Raw genomic sequence first — 16,562 nt, 5'->3', positions numbered from 1 at the left:
ATCTAAATTGGTCTGAAAGTTTTTAGTCTTGATTGACTTGGAGTGGTTTTAGGCCTACATTTGCGCTAATACATGAGGTCAACAGTCATGTATCAGGGCAAGGCCTACATCTCAATATAGCACTAAACACTCCAACTCTCTTCTCACCCCTCTCAGGGTTCATAGCAGCAGACATCAAGGGTACCGGGGCCTTCACGCAGCTCCTCCTCATCACAGACTACCATGAGAACGGCTCCCTGTACGACTACCTGAAGTTCACCACGCTGGACACCCAGAGCCTGCTGCGACTGGCCTACTCCGCTGCCTGTGCCCTGTGCCACCTCCACACGGAGATCTACGGCACCCAGGGCAAGCCGGCCATCGCTCACCGAGACCTCAAGAGCAAGAACATCCTGATGAAGAAAAATGGAACCTGCTGCATCGCTGACCTGGGTCTGGCTGTCAAGTTCAACAGGTAGAATGAATGTTTTACTCAAGGTTGTGTTCATTAGGCACTCAATGTAAGAAAACTGACGCGCAGGGAGGGAGTACATGAACTTTTCCAATAAGCAACAATCGTTTTGTGATGCAAAACGTTTTGCTATGGTGTGTGCTAATGAATGCACCCATGTTTTCACTTATGGCCGCTCTTCTAAACAGTGCTGCAGTTTTGTTTCTGGAGCAACTGACCATTTCCCTGTGAATTCCTGTTCTTCTCTTGTCGTCAGTGATACCAACGAGGTGGACGTTCCTCTGAGTACGCGGGTGGGGACCCGGAGGTACATGGCCCCTGAGGTGTTGGGCGAGACCCTGAACAAGAACCACTTCCAGGCCTACATCATGGCTGATATATACAGCTACAGCCTCATCATCTGGGAGATGGCCCGCCGCTGTGTAACGGGAGGTATGGGAACATAGACACGTGCGTGCATGCTCACACACACCGACATAGACGTGTATACACACAGATATAGATGCGTATACGCACACACTCCTTATAGTCATGAATCTACAGGCATTTGTGTACACATTTGATACTGATATTCCAGACCAGTCACCAGGACCTGAAACAAACACAAACTTTTTTTTTAACCAGCCAAAAGTCTTACCAGCCACTCAGATTCTTTACCAGCCTAAATATTTTTTCTGACAAAATAACAAAACCAAGAACAATAAATGTATTACTAGTCAGAAGGTAGGTGTTATATTGCTAAATATTATTTCATTTTTGTTACCTTAGACTTTTAACCAACATTTTTACAAATGAGACAATTGTTCAACTGCCCCTTTAAGGCCGGAGGTTACCGTGGCAACGAGGGCACATAGCCCCTGGAGTTGTCAGTGACCGTGTGCCTGTCAGATAGAATCTGACTAGAACCCGATGTGTCTTCGCTGAAGCGAACTCAAAAATTCAAAACAACCTAGCATGTGAACAAAACAATGTAAAAAGCCAAGAAACACAAGGACAAAGTCTCACTTAGGTAGACTTTTGAATAAATTAGACCAACTATTATGCCTGTGCATAGCGCATCTAAAAATGTAATATTCAGCTCTTCAATCACAGTGCGCACTGCTTCCCAGCCAGTCGGTGTTGATGCGTGTCCTGCGGCATATACTACAGGATTCGTAGTTCTTTGCGTGATGATTAGCTACCAGCTATGCAACAAAAAGACAGAAACACTTAGAGAAAAGCTTCTGAAGCATTTATTTAGCTATAAATGAGCGCAGAGTTCAATTTTTATTCTCAAATGTGAGTGAAATGCTGTGGAGCCCCGACCACCCGCGGACATGGCTTGTGAAAACAAACATATTACACGCCAATGCCAAAAATCTACCCGCGGGTGTTTGTTTTTAGGCCCTGCCAACCGCTACAGAAAAAAAAAACCCAGATAGGCTTAAGATTTCAACTGGTTATGGAAAGCGCTACACTGACGGTATGGTTGAACCCGGTGTTCTTTTGCGCTTTGCTTACGTGTCACGATCTCCCTCTCCTCTCTCAGGCATAGTGGAGGACCACCAGCTGCCCTACTATGAGATGGTGCCGGCAGAGCCGTCCTTTGAGGACATGCTGGAGGTGGTGTGTGTCAAAGGGCTGCGGCCCACCGTGTCCAACAGGTGGAACGGTGACGAGGTGAGTTCTGATTTATCAGGGCAAATATGGTTTTGTCTGTACGAGACCCTTGAGAAAGAACCTGAAGATCAATGCATAAACACATGTAAATGAGTAAAGAAGGCAAAGGTTGTCTTTTATCCAGTTGTAACCCATATGAAAGCATTTCCATTTAGTACATTAAAAAAAACTACAAGTACAAATCTGCCTAGGCAATACTGTGTATTTAGAGGTTATTTAAATTAGACCAAACTCCTAAAGCGGGGTGTGTGTGTGTGTTTTCTCCAGTGTCTGAGAGCCATGCTGAAGCTGATGTCTGAGTGCTGGGCCCACAACCCCGCCTCGCGCCTCACCATCTTACGAGTCAAGAAGACTTTGGCCAAAATGGTAGAATCGCAGGACATCAAGATTTGATCCTTTTCCCCCCTACATACTCAACACAGCCTGACCTAGAGACAGAACTCCCCAGTGTGTCCTAATGCTGAATGTGTCACCTCTGTTCAGTTGGCAGGGGAGGAGGAACAGGGTATGGGAGAAAAAGGGCCCTGTTGTCACTGGGCCTTGGGCATAGAGCCTTAGCCTCCATGAGTCTCTATCACCACAACGGACAGATGCTGCTGCCAGTGGCTCTTTCCCTTATTCCCTCCCTGGCCAGAGGAGTTTGTGGTTATCGTGCTGCATTGAATGCTTTCTGTGAAAGTCAAAACATGACATTGTGTGTGGAGGGGGATGGCATTTTCCTGCTCACATGTTGATGGGCAGAAAGGAATCTGATGGAGGAACCTTAGAGCCTCACTTCAAACCAAGACACTGCCCTCGCAAGCGTCACCACCTGCCAATTATGTTCCATTTTTGCCTGTAAGCGTTTTATGCCAACATTTTTTCTCTTCAGGACAGTCTTCTCCTGCCATATTAAAATGTCTCTCGACTCATAAGTAGAGTAATTACGAAATACGAAATAAGGTACTATAATTATATGTGAATTTAATATGTAAATATATTGTATCGATAGATGCCGTGCCTCAAACAAAAAAAAACATGCTGCAATGGTATTCGCGTCCAGTGGGCTTCAAACGTGACCTGCTTCAAGAGCTATGAGCAATCCAGTCAACCAAGGACGTTGTAAGAGGGGATACCTGACTTGCCTTAAATCAACTTGTCACTGTGCTTCCTACAACAAACCTCAACTCAGTAACTTGTCAAAAAAGACGTCTGGTTAAAAAAAAAAACATATTTAACGCAAAATTGTATTCAAATGACATTTGTGAATAGGGAGTTTGTGTCCCATCATGTCTTTATGCTTACCTCTTCTTCCTATATGTTATATTCTGTATGTCTTCTGGGAGGAAAGTTCTGAACACAAAAATGGCATATTTTGGCCCTCATGAAGCCTATGCAAAAGTGTGCAGCTTAGAGGGCACACAGCAATTAGGCCTTTCTAAAAATGATTAATCTGACATTTCTGCTGTCCCCACGCCCCACATTCTTACCCACATACATAGACCCCCCCCTGCTCTTCTCTTGCTTTTCATTCCGTTTTGAGTTACAGATATATATATTCATTAAGTGGCCAACTTTCATATTGCCAAACATCATGTGAGCTCATCCGTTGAACTGTACCATTGTGCAGTAATTGTTTGTCTTCCCGGGTCCTACACGTCAGGTTTGTCATAGGGCTCACAAGTCAACATTAATTCAGAAAATATGCAATATTTTACTAACTTAATGTACAATTATATAGCTTACTCAATGCTATGGTAAATGGCATATTTACTTGTGCTCAAAACATTTAGTTAGCCAGAGCTGTAATGCCATTGAGGTTTGTTGATCCATCAAGCTTCCTTGGGTTTGTGTGACAGAATTACAGTCAAGTACAGAGGGAACATACAGTAGATGCAACACTGAAGTGAAACCACTTCCGCTTGCTTTGCGACACATGCAAATATATACATATTTGCAGGTTTCCTCAGTGATGTTATCTGCGGGCCAGTGCAGAGGGGTGAGCAAGCCCATTTATGACCATTTAGCACAAGAGGAACTGCATTTCTACATTTAGAACTTCATACAGGTATGAAATGAAAACAACATAAATAATATCCTTGGCTGAACCACTGGTCCTCAACTCTAGACGCAAATCGTGCCCTTAACCCTCTTGCGTAGGATCCAAGTCTTGGCCAGTGTATTCTTAACTTTGTCTTCCAAGTCCCTGCTCCTATTGTGTCTGCCTCTTTATCTATATCCAATGTTTGCTTTTGCTTCCCTTGTGTCCATACAAATTCTGAAAAAAATATCTTGCAGTTCTAGTGGGTTTTGCGCACATGTTTAAGTGTGCATGTCCGCTGAAATCACGTGCAACCTAGTGTGTCAGGACATTTTTCTTTGTGAATTAAGCTAACAGTACATATGGTAGATATTTAAAAAATATTTCACCTGAGCAGTAACTAGTGTTTTCCTCTTTGTAATATGCAAGAAAACCATATAGAATAATCTCTATGTACATCTTTAATGTGTTTTTATACAGCATCTGGTTAAAAGGTGCCTTTTTTGAGTTTACCAAGGAAAGAAAACGATTCTGTTTCTGTACACAGCCTGTCCAATGTATCAATTTGAAAGTAAATAACCTTATTTTAGTACACAACTTTGTGGTCTGGTCTTGGGTTATTGTTTCATTTCCTTCCAATTAACTGTTGGTTTGACTGTGGAGACCGAGCCTAAAACCAGTAAAGGTGTCTAGCACTGCCATCTGCTGGGGGAGAAAGGTACGGCATATTGATGTACTGTAATAAGAGTTTAAAACTCGTCAGTATGGAGCCCGTGTCTTGTAGAAAAGGGTCTGTTTCTCTACCTGAGGCCTTATACATGTACAGTACCATGAAGAGGTATTTGCCCCTTTCGATACTGAATTATATCAGATCTTAAAACATAACCTAATAGATAAAAGGAACATGCGTTTACAAATGACAAAATATACTTTTTTCATTTAATTAAAGTTATGCAATACCCAATTCCCCTGTGTGGGAAAAAGTAATTGCCCCCTTACACTGAGTAACTGGTTGTGACACCTTTAGCTGCAATGACTGCAACCAAACGCTTCCTGTTGTTGCTGATCAGTCTCACGTCGCTGTGGAGGAATTTTGGCCCACTTTTGCATTCAGAACTGCTTTATTTCAGTGGTATTTGTGGGTTTTCAAGCATGAACTGCTCGTTTCAAGTCCTGCCACAACATCTTATGTGGGATTGGGTCTGAACCCATGTCATCCAAAAAGTTTACTCAAGTTTGCCAAAAGGCATCTGGAAGCACCTAGATGATCATCAAGACTCTTGGAAGAATGTTCTATGGACAGATGATTCAAAAGTATCACTTTTTTTTGGACGACATGGGTCCCATTATGTCTGTCGAAAACCAAACACTGCATTCTACAGTAAGAACCGTATACCAACGGTCATGCGTGGTGGTGGTAGTGTGATGGTTTGGGGATACATTTACATTTAAGTCATTTAGCAGACGCTCTTATCCAGAGCGACTTTTCTTCTTCAGGACCTGGACGACTTGCCTTAAAGCAGAATTCATGGTTCCTTCTATTGTGTCCGAATTCTACAGGAGAATGTCAGGCCGTCTGTCTGTCAGCTGAAGTTGAAGTGCAGCAAGACAATGATCCAAAACACAATTAAAGTCTACAGGAATGTCTAAAAAGCAACACATTTTTAGTTTTGGAATGGCCTAGTCAAAGTCCAGACCTAATCCCATTTCAGATGTTGTGGCAGGACTTGCAACAAGCAGTTCATGCTTGAAAACTCACAAATGTCGCCGAGTTACAGTAGTTCTGAATGCAAAATGGGCCAAAATTCCTCCACAGCGACGTGAGACTGATCAGCAACCACAGGAAGCGTTTGGTTGCAGTCATTGCAGCTAAAGGTGTCACAACCAGTTACTCAGTGTCACAGCGACGTGAGACTGATCAGCAACCACAGGAAGCGTTTGGTTGCAGTCATTGCAGCTAAAGGTGTCACAACCAGTTACTCAGTGTCACAGCGACGTGAGACTGATCAGCAACCACAGGAAGCATTTGGTTGCAGTCATTGCAGCTAAAGGTGTCACGACCAGTTACTCAGTGTCACAGCGACGTGAGACTGATCAGCAACCACAGGAAGCATTTGGTTGCAGTCATTGCAGCTAAAGGTGTCACGACCAGTTACTCAGTGTCACAGCGACGTGAGACTGATCAGCAACCACAGGAAGCGTTTGGTTGCAGTCATTGCAGCTAAAGGTGTCACAACCAGTTACTCAGTGTCAGTGTCAGCAACCACAGGAAGCGTTTGGTTGCAGGGCTAAAGGTTACAGTTTTTCCCACACAGGAGCAATTGTCACGACCAGTTACTCAGTGTTGAGACTGATAAGCGTTTGGTTGTTTATTAAAATATGTATCATTTAGTTCCCTCAGGTTCCCTCAGGTTTTATCTAATATTAGGTTTTGGTTGAAGATCTGATAACATTCCGTATCTAAAATATGTACAGTAGAGAATTAGAAAGGGGGCAAATACTTTTTCACGGCACTGAATTAGAAATGTTGAAGACATAAAGCACAGACAGCCCTGTATTCTGCCCTACCAAGCAAAAAGGCAGGAACTGCTCATAGCGCGGAACTGAGATTATTATTTGATTTGATTTACCTTGGTTTCACAGTAACTTTATACAGTTACTGCTAACATGACCCCCATTGTCTCCAAAACACAACTAGAGGCAGGATACTTGTCCACGTGATTAAGCATGTATTTTATGTAGCAAAAATGACTTAACTCGTTTCAGACCAAATGAACAGTTACTGCCTTGTTGCTTGATCGGCCAGCATTGTGGTTGCATGGAGGGGAGTGTGATATCTTAAAGAAGCCCACCTTTATATTCTGAAAGTCAGAGTTTCTAATAAATATTGTTTTATGGTCTAGAATGCTCAAATGTTCCCGTTTCCCTTACAACTACCTAGAATAACTCTAAATGGTATACTATATGACAAATGTTTTATACTACCACCCCCCCCCTCCCAATATCAATGTAAGAGATTGAAACGCAGGTGGCATAGTAGCTGTCAGTCTAGTGATTGATTGCTCTCAGGCCAACATCTCTCCTCTGACTATACAGAGCATCCCCGGTGTCCTCAGGTGGTCTGATAAAGCAGAAGCCCAGTGAAGGCGTTGTCTTTGGGGTCATCGGTCACCAGAGTCCCCTCATACAGTTCAACCCGGAGCTCCTCTCCCTGCTGTAGCTGTAGGAGACACACACGGGTGACAGGGCCCAACAAAGCCATCTTGTCCTGATGCAGAGTGGCAGCCAGCTCCCTGTTCTCTCTCCTCAGCCCAGACAGCGAGGGGCCAGGTTCAAAGTTCAGCGTCAGCGTGAAGAGGTAGATTCCTGCCAAAGGTGCTTGGAATATCCCAGTGTGAGTTGAGTACATCTGGCCCGGGTTTAGCGATGTGTCCTCAAACACCAGGAGGCTGCTGTCACTTGGTCTGCTGCGCTGTATGCTTCTGGCCAGAAACATAAGGGGACTGTCCCCCAGCTTAGATAGCACTGAAAGAGAACATACAGGGAATTATCAGCTGTTACCTGCTAACTTCATGGGTGGTACCAAAAATCGGGGGGAAAAATATTGGTCGCATACACATTTTGCAGATGTTATTGCGGGTGTAGCAAAATGCGTTTAACCCATAGACACTCGCTATACTTCTGCTTAGACCACCTAAGCCTGAACTAAAACATTTGTGGTTCACCAGGGGGCAGTCTTGGGTTGATTCTCTGTCATGCTAAGCGACTCCCTGTTTTAACCCATTGCGAGAACTGACTTGAGGGTGTTTCACATGTATAGATCAGAGTTTAAAGTGAACTTCCAGTCTTAGTGGATGTTAGAAGTGTAGCCCAGCTTGATTGAGAGATAGATATGACAGTGTTTTTGTCTTTCATAGATTGATGCCTACCTGATGTATCCCTCCTGCTGCGAAGGTTATCTCTCTCTCCAATGTGGTCTTTGATTCCCTCTTTGTTGTTATTGCGCTTCCTCTGTGTCTTCCCCTCCTTCCTCTTCATCAGGGCCCACAGCTGGTCCAAGTCCAGGGTGCTTTCTGAGTCGGCCAATCCCTCTGAGTTACTGAAGACGTTCTTGAAGAGACTCAAATGATTCTCTAAACCCCTCCTCAGCCAGGCCACCTCTGCCTGCAGTTTGGTGCCATCTTTGGTGTTGTTGCAGCTGGCAGTACAAGGCCTGTACTCCAGCCTGTGGACCTTCTCCCCCAGCTCCTTCACTGCTTTCTCAAGGCTCCACAGGTCACTGTCAGAGTAGTCTTGCTGGTCCTCAGAGGCTGCTGAGACCATGAGGTGGTCACTCCTCTGGTCTCCACTCCTCCTCTTCAGGCCGCGGGAGGCCAAGTCTACCAGCACAGAGGGCTCGTCTGAGGCCGGGAACTCTTCTGCCCGGGCGGCCTCCAGCAGTGAGGTGAGACTGAGGTTCTGGCCCCTGATCTGTTCCTGCATGTGGCGAAGCCTCTCCTGCAGTGCAGGGATGGAGTGGGCCTCCTGGTTGCTTTGGGGCCAGTCCATAAACCCCATTACCTCCTCTCCCAGGAGCATCTCCAGCACGTCGGTGTGGCGGATGGCATCGTTCAAAAGAGAAAAGAAGGAGCTGGAGAGGTGACTCATCTCACCCGCCAACCACTCGTCGCTCTCCCGCAGACTGAGCATGTCCCTCTGGATGCCCAGAAAGGAGGCCAGCAGCTGGGTCACATTGTGGTGGAGAGTCCTGCTCTTCTCTTGCTCAAAGGCCAGGGAGGCCTTGACGTGATCCAACCCCTGGTAGATGTCCTCCACAGAGGGACTCCAGCGCTCCGACCCAGCATCGGTACTCCCATCCAGGGCCAGCCGGTTGTCGTTGGCCAGCTCTGTGACGTTGGTCAGTCCCTGCTCCAAGCGGGAGATGGTGGCGGTGAATGCCTCGCAGTCACAGTCTCTGGCAGAGCTGGCGTTCTTGTAGAACTGTGTGTACAGGTAGTCCATGTCAGTCTCCATCTCCTGCAGCTGCTCCCAGCGGAGGGTCAGGTTGCTGGCCAGCTCATTGACGCGGTTCAGCACGGCTACTTTAGCCGCCTCTACCTCCAGGCCCGTCTCCATGAACTGGATCTGGCTGTTCCTCCACGTTTGGGCAATGTTCTCCTCAAGGCCTCGGAAGCCCCTCTTCAGAGCCAATGACAACGACCTGGACATCTCCAAGTCTTCAAACAGGGCATTCACCCTCCCTGTGTTGTTGACCACCTTGTTGTCCAGACGAGCGATAGACTCCCACACTGCCGAGTCCTCTGGAGGGTGCTGGGCCTGGTTGGGTTCTCTCCTGTCCCCTGGGCTGGTCAGGTCCCTCTGGAGCTCTTCACTCAGATGCTCCTGCTCCAGCTTCATGTCTGACAGGGTGGCATTCAGGGACTCGAGATGAACCTACCCGGGAAACATATGAAAGGCATGAAGAACATTCTCACTTAATGCCCATAAAAAGTCTGAAGGTGTATGATACTAACACCGAAGTGAGAAACTAAGTCTCAAAGTTAAGAATTATTACATAGTTTCATCACCACCTCATGAGGGATTCACTGACCTGTAACATCTTGTCGTTTTGTTTGATCTTGGCGTCAATGTCTGTCTTGAAGTTGGTGATGTTATAGTGCAGCATGGCATGCTGGGAGTGTAGCCGATCCGCCACCTCAGCTCTCTGTCTCTCCAGTTCCTTCCTCACCTCCTTGATGTCCTGGAAACTCTGCTCCAGCTTAGCGTCAAAGGCCTCGGGACCCTCGCCGGCACCTGCACCCCGCAGGGCCTCCTCCTTTACCTCCCACTGGGTGCTCCGGAGCTGGGCCACATCCTGGGACAGACCCCCGACCTCCGAGGTCAGGCGCTCCAAGGTGCAGTTGAAGCCATCCAACATGGGCTGGAGCTGGGACATCAGCAGGGCCATCATGTGGGGCAGAGGGAGGGGAGACAGGGAGTCTGCGTAGGGCAGTAGAGCGACAGCATCCAGCTCACCCATGATTGGATCTGAGAGACAAACCAGGAAGTCAGTGCATAATATTTACTCACGTCAATCGGTAGAAGGATTCAGAACAAGACTCATTTTCAGTTTTAGACATATCGACTTTACATTTGTAAATCGTAACAGTGCACAAGGCTGAGATGACGCGACAACTGTACACCAAGCAACGTGTATAGGAGCATAGCAAGGCTCCTTTTCAAAACCTGTTAGAATGTATTCTCTTGTAAAAGCTATTCATTCATATCAGTTGTGCCATTAGTTCTCAGGAACAGTTATGAGAGGCTTTAGTTCCAAGAAATCTACAATTGAATTATTATTTTGTTGCTGATGTAGCCAAAGTAAAATGCCAAGTTGCCAAATATAGATATGCTCTGTGTTATTCCTATTTCCTGACCAATATTTTGGAATTTAATTTCCCCAATGTATTGTTCTTCCTGACTGGACCTCTTTGTTTACAAGAAAGCAGAGTGATTTAATGTTGGATGGGTTTGTTTCATGGCAGTGTTAGTGCACCCCAGAGACAGCCCTAATGGAAGCAGTTCCTTTTAGAGTTATAAGATACAGGCTGCAGGGATTCTCACATTCCTCCTAGAAATTGTGTGGGGGTGTGTGCGTTTTTGGTTTTACTATCCTTGACCAGAAGTCCTCTCAAGAATAGTAAACGAAAATTCAGACACGTGGGAACATTTTGCCAGTCCTCACATGGAAAAAGGGCTATTTTAGGCTTAGAGGTTAGGTTTACAATTGAGGGAATATAGGATTTTGAATATGTGACATTGAATTCCCCCACCCACATATACAGTGCCTTCGGAAAGTATTCAGACCCCCAGTTGACAGTGCATGTCAGAGCAAAAACCAAGCCAGGAGATCAAAGTAATTGTCCATAGAGCTCCGAGACAGGATTGTGTCGAGGCATAGATCTGGGGAAGGGTATCAAAAAATGTCTGCAGCATCAGTGGCCTCCATCATTCTTAAATGGAAGAAATTTGGAACCACTAAGACTCTTCCTAGAGCTGGCTGCCCGGTCAAACTGAACAATCAGGTAAGAAGGGAGTTGGTCTGCGAGGTTTCAGCTTCTTAAATAGTACCTGCAAAACACCAGTCTCAACGTGAACAGGGCCCCCCTCCCTGGATCCATCCCGGAGTCGCCTCTTCACTGTTGACGTTGAGACTGGTGTTTTGCAGGTACTATTTAATGAAGCTGCCAGTTGAGGACTTGTGAGGCGTATGTTTCTCAAACTAGACACTAATGTACTTGTCCTCTTGCTTAGTTGTGCACCAGGGCCTCCCACTCTTTCTATTCTGGTTAGAGCCCATTTGCCCTGTTCTGTGAAGGGAGTAGTACAGCACTCTGTACGAGGTCTTCAGTTTCTTGGCAATTTCTCGCATGGAATAGCCTTCATTTCTCAGAACAAGAATAGACTGATGAGTCTCAGAAGAAAATTATTTGCTTCTGGCTATTTTGAGCCTGTAATCGAACCCACAAATACTGATGCTCCAGATTCTCAACTAGTCTAAAGAAGGACAGTTTTATTGCTGCTTCAATCAGCACAACAATTTATCAACTCACGTGCTGTTTATGGAAGAGGGGGCGAAAGAGACCTGACTCAAACTTAAATGTCCACCATACAGCAGAGCTCGTATCAAACTCCAAACCCCCACAACTGAATAGATAATAGCATATCATGAGGGCACTGCTTACAAAACAGAGCTGAGAGCTTTCCATGCAGAATGGGGCCCAAATAGGCTGTAAATATCTCAGGTTTTATGATAATTTCTATAAATAATGCAATGAAAAATCTATTTTTTGAATCCTTGCAGTTTTACAATTTCACTGCCAGGGGGGTGCTGGCAGTGCCACTTCCTGTGGCAATGTCACCATGTGTGGCTAGAATACGAGACCTCACACTGGTGTATTAGGCCCCTTAAGTCACCATCCTATTGTGGATTACATCATCTGTACACAATGTATGGGGGGGGGGGGGCATTTTTTTCCAGAAGGAAGAGGATTTCCTGAGAAGGAAGCTAATGAAGGGGGTGGGATGACACTAAGCAGGCGTTCGTGGAAATGCCCCCCACCCCTCCCGGTCAAGCCGTCCTTCGATTATTTACTGCACTAGTCTAAAGCCTGTCAATTCTCTCAGAGGATGTGGATGAGACAGGCAATTGACCAGACAGTAGGGCATAAATAAGAGCTGGGAGTGTAAACATGCCAAACAGGAGCTTAGAGACATGATTTTGCTACTGCCTGAAAGTTCTGTTGATTTTCAAAGTTGTTTTCTATTGACATTGAATGGGCTGTTCCTTGCAGGTTTGTTATTGCCTATGAGATAGTGAGTGAACATGTTTTTGCATGTCCCAAAGAGGTTGATAGATGGTGTTAGGGGTGTTGCCAATGACGACCGTGCCTCCTTGTCATGGCCCTGATTTTGACAGTGGTGAAAACATTTGACCTCCTAAAGCACAGTCACCATCCTGGTCTTGGAGGTCCTAACAACTTATTTTAGTCAGGCTTCCTAACGTTTCCCTAACTTTTGCCTAGTGTGATTATCATGATTTTAGTACAGTCATGGTGATTCCAGGGTCCCAACTTACCTCCATTATCGAAATCCTGCAGGCGGTGGTTGGGGTGCGGGTGCGGGTGGTGGGGGTGGTCATCGCCATGGTGAGGGATGTGCTCCTGGGCCCGTGAGGGTATGAGTGGGGCTCTCGGGAATCTGTGTGTGTGTCGTTGTTGTCAGCCTCTGAGGGATGGCTTTCGTACAGAGGATTCTCAGACACCTGGAAGTCATTCTGCTCCCACTCAGGCTGGTGGGTGAGTCTAGACTGAGCGCCTAGACAGATGGATAGAATTTTAGGAGGGGGGGGGATTTCAACCATGGCTTTTATCAAGGTAAATATGTTTAACCACACTTTATCCTTGTTTCTCCAGTGGCACATTGTTGTATCTATTGATGTGAACTGGACTCTCCCCCTGACTCTGAGAAACATAGCCTTAGGTTTGCTCTCTGGCCACCACTTCTCACCCCACTTCAGCCAACCCTGTGGGTGTGCTTGATTAGTGTGTGTAATACAATAGCTATTTGACTCCAGTGGTGGTAAAGAATTCAGTATGTGAGCCCTCAATGGTTTAGGAAGCCCTCTCAATAAGGGACGCGGAGGGACTGAAAGCGGCCCAGCCAACAACGAGGGACTTTGCGTCTTTGTTACCTAAAACTGGCCCAAAAGTGCAGAGGGTTCTTTTTTAGGTCCCTAGTGTCTCAGGCTTCTGACTGTTTTCAGTCTTTCTTTCTCTCATGCCTGCAAATGTGTTTGTGTACTGGTGACTCTGTGTGTTTGGGCTCATAGCTACACATGAGAGACATAGTTAAAGGGCTTAGGGCAGGCTGGGATGGGATGGGGTCAACACCCCCTTTTAAGGCCTTGCTTGATGTCCTGAGAACGGTTCACAAACCCTTTCCTCCCTCCCCCCGGGAAGTGACAAACATCCCACACAGCCTGCTATAGCATTTACCCAAACACTCGCTCTCCTGGGCCACTGGAGTTTCCTCCGTTTATTCAGTTTGAGTCAGAGAGGGCGTCACGGGGCATTTGATTAAGGGCAGCTTACCCAGTCACCCCTCCCCCCCCCTCAGATGAGCAAACCTCTACCTGTGTGGTGAGGCTCGGTGTCTCCTGGATGTGGTTGTCCTGCCATTGTGGGGTCTGCAGAGTCAGATATATGGCCATCAGCTACTGGGGAAGGGAGATGGAGGAAGAGAGCAGGAGCACAGAGGGAGGATGTTACTTTTATTGGTTCCACAGTTTTCGTAAACACGTTAATTCCCCAGCCGGTTCCTCTCGCAGAGTTAAGGGCCATTTCACACACAGGAAATCTACTTGAGATAACAAGAGCCAAACTCTGCAAGTGATAAAGGAGACAATTTAGAGCAGGGCTGTGGAGGCATATTGCACTATAAGGTTACTTCTTATACCATGTGTGCATCAGTTGTGTGTAGCTCTGTATCAGTACCCGTTTCCTCGCAGTTCTCCCCTCCATGTCCCGCGCAGCACCTCCACAACAAGGCGGTGAAGATCTTCGGTTTAATCTGTACACTGGCCGGGTAGAGAGCTTGTACCTAAACACACAAACCAAAAAACATTGGATTTACACCTGATTACAACTCCTGTTTGCCATATCTTTCATATGATTTTTTGAGAAGTGTTTGTCCACAAAACTGGAGAGAAGCTTAAGTGATTCCACTACCCAACAATGGTAAAGCTCCCTTACTTAAGCTCTAATATCCGACCAATCAACTTGCTGCCAGTTCTCAGTAAACTTATCGAACAAATTTTGTTTAACCCCTAATGAGACATGAGTCCCACTAAATGCAGCAAAGTTTAACTTTTTTTCTGGGGGGGGTTCCAAACAATGCAAATTGAATCATTCCCAATTTGTTTAACATTTAATTTGTACTGCTGCAGTGGTACATTTTAAAAGAAAAGCTTATTCCATATTAAACGTACACCCCCACCTCTGTGACATGGTTTAAAAAATATATATTCCATATGGCTGCACAGTTATTGGGCTGCACTTGTCATCCTAGGAAAGTCTCATATCTCAGCCCCTTTTCAGGTGCCCCAACTTTTATTTCTACAAGAAAGGTCATTTTGTCAGCTAGAAACATCAGTTAATTCCGCCTACAAGAGTGTAGACCCAATGACAGTCGGTGAAAAGGTCATTACACTTTTTGGTGCTTTGTAACAGATCTCTTTCTCCATTCATCAAATGGCACCAGCGCACGGTTTGGATGCTGGATTCGTTTTTTTGTTGAGTGGACGGACAGGCAGCCTACTTTTTGAAGTGATTTGTTTGACAATAAGATGAAAACATCATGACTGGTTGTGTTCATGCCCCCCACCCACCCACCTTTAAAAAAAAACGTATTACTGTTACATGGCGTCTTTACTAGAGCACGTAAAGTGTGCGCTATCGGAGGTCCCTTGAAAATAATTGAGACGCCCCTGAATGTGACGGTATAAGTCCCATTCTGACTGAAAGCTTTGTATTTGGTACAAACCATCCCCTAACTACTAGACCTCAGCTGAATCTGCTCATGAATATTGAGCAGATTTAAGGAAAAAAACTAATTTAAGGAAATGCAGTGTTATACAGAGCCATGTTTACATGGAACTCCCTTCCATCTCGTCAAATTACTCAAGCAAACAGCAAAATGTTTTTGTTTTTTTAATCAACAAATAAAACAACTCACTGCACAACGCCTCTCTCCTATCTGACCTAAATAAGGTGTATGTATATGTAAACTGACACAAAGGTAACTGCCAAAATAATGGAAACGCTTAAGTAAATGAGGGCTACAAAGTATATTGAAAGCAGGTGTTTCCACATAGATGTGGTTCCTAAGTTAATTAAGCAATTAACATCCCATCGTGCTATAAAAAAATGCTGGGTAGGCCATTATTTTGGCTACCATAGCTATACCCCCATAGGATGACAATGCCCACAACCACAGGGCACGAGGGTGGGGTCACTGAATGGTTTGATGAGCATGAAAATGATGTAAACCATGTGCCGTGACCATCTCAGTCACCAGATCTCAATCCAATTGAACTCTTCAGAAAGAAGAGAGGACCAAGGCGCTCTTCATATAATGAATTCAAATGCCTTTATTTGTATGGCATGTTCAATAGAAACAAAGATGAATAACTGACGTGTTTTCGCTGCATGGCTTTCACCAGGGAGTACAAAGATATGATAATACAATGTCCTCTTTTGAACAGCGTTGTACAATTAGCCCTGATTTGAAGAGGACATGCTTCTAGAGTTAAAAGGACAACACACAGTAAGCAGTACTTTACACATTAAAAAGGACAACACATAGTAAGCAGTACTTTACACATTAAAAAGGTAACAGTAACACATTAAAAAGGACAACACACAGTAAGCAGTACTTTACACATTAAAAAGGACAACACACAGTAAGCAGTACTTTACACATTAAAAAGGACAACACACAGTAAGCAGTACTTTACACATTAAAAAGGACAACACACAGTAAGCAGTACTTTACACATTAAAAAGGACAACACACAGTAAGCAGTACTTTACACATTAAAAAGGACAACACATAGTAAGCAGTACTTTACACATTAAAAAGGACAACACACAGTAAGCAGTACTTTACACATTAAAAAGGACAACACACAGTAAGCAGTACTTTACACATTAAAAAGGACAACACACAGTAAGCAGTACTTTACACATTAAAAGGACATTAAAAAGGACAACACACAGTAAGCAGTACTTTACACATTAAAAAGGACAACACACAGTAAGCAGTACTTTACACATTAAAAAGTGAAACGTTATCAAAATGCAAATCAAGGCTAGAAGCATCATAACCCCTAGA

The 16,562-nt window shown here is 45.1% G+C and overlaps 2 protein-coding genes across 5 annotated transcripts in view; one reads left to right on the top strand and one right to left on the bottom strand.

Moving 5' to 3' along the window:
* LOC124038201 (bone morphogenetic protein receptor type-1A-like) overlaps positions 1–4,727 on the top strand; it is a 63,566-nt gene extending 58,839 nt beyond the window's left edge. For all 4 annotated transcript variants that reach the window (XM_046353755.1, XM_046353752.1, XM_046353753.1 and 1 more), the window contains 4 exons: positions 157–454; positions 708–883; positions 1,980–2,110; positions 2,378–4,727. In XM_046353755.1, the coding sequence (XP_046209711.1) occupies positions 157–454; positions 708–883; positions 1,980–2,110; positions 2,378–2,503 (731 nt within the window). In that variant the 3' untranslated portion in view covers positions 2,504–4,727. The remainder of the gene's footprint in view (positions 1–156; positions 455–707; positions 884–1,979; positions 2,111–2,377) is intronic.
* A 1,774-nt stretch (positions 4,728–6,501) lies between these two features.
* LOC124038716 (multimerin-2-like) overlaps positions 6,502–16,562 on the bottom strand; it is a 28,109-nt gene continuing 18,048 nt past the window's right edge. The window contains 8 exon segments of the mRNA XM_046354799.1: positions 6,502–7,655; positions 8,060–9,563; positions 9,721–10,157; positions 10,734–10,740; positions 12,748–12,986; positions 13,804–13,887; positions 14,165–14,239; positions 14,242–14,270. Coding sequence (XP_046210755.1) covers positions 7,243–7,655; positions 8,060–9,563; positions 9,721–10,157; positions 10,734–10,740; positions 12,748–12,986; positions 13,804–13,887; positions 14,165–14,239; positions 14,242–14,270 — 2,788 coding nt within the window. The 3' untranslated portion in view covers positions 6,502–7,242.

The sequence above is a fragment of the Oncorhynchus gorbuscha genome, linkage group LG06 (assembly GCF_021184085.1).
Source record: "Oncorhynchus gorbuscha isolate QuinsamMale2020 ecotype Even-year linkage group LG06, OgorEven_v1.0, whole genome shotgun sequence".
Taxonomy (NCBI): domain Eukaryota; kingdom Metazoa; phylum Chordata; class Actinopteri; order Salmoniformes; family Salmonidae; genus Oncorhynchus; species Oncorhynchus gorbuscha.
This window is presented reverse-complemented; position numbering and strand designations above follow the sequence as displayed.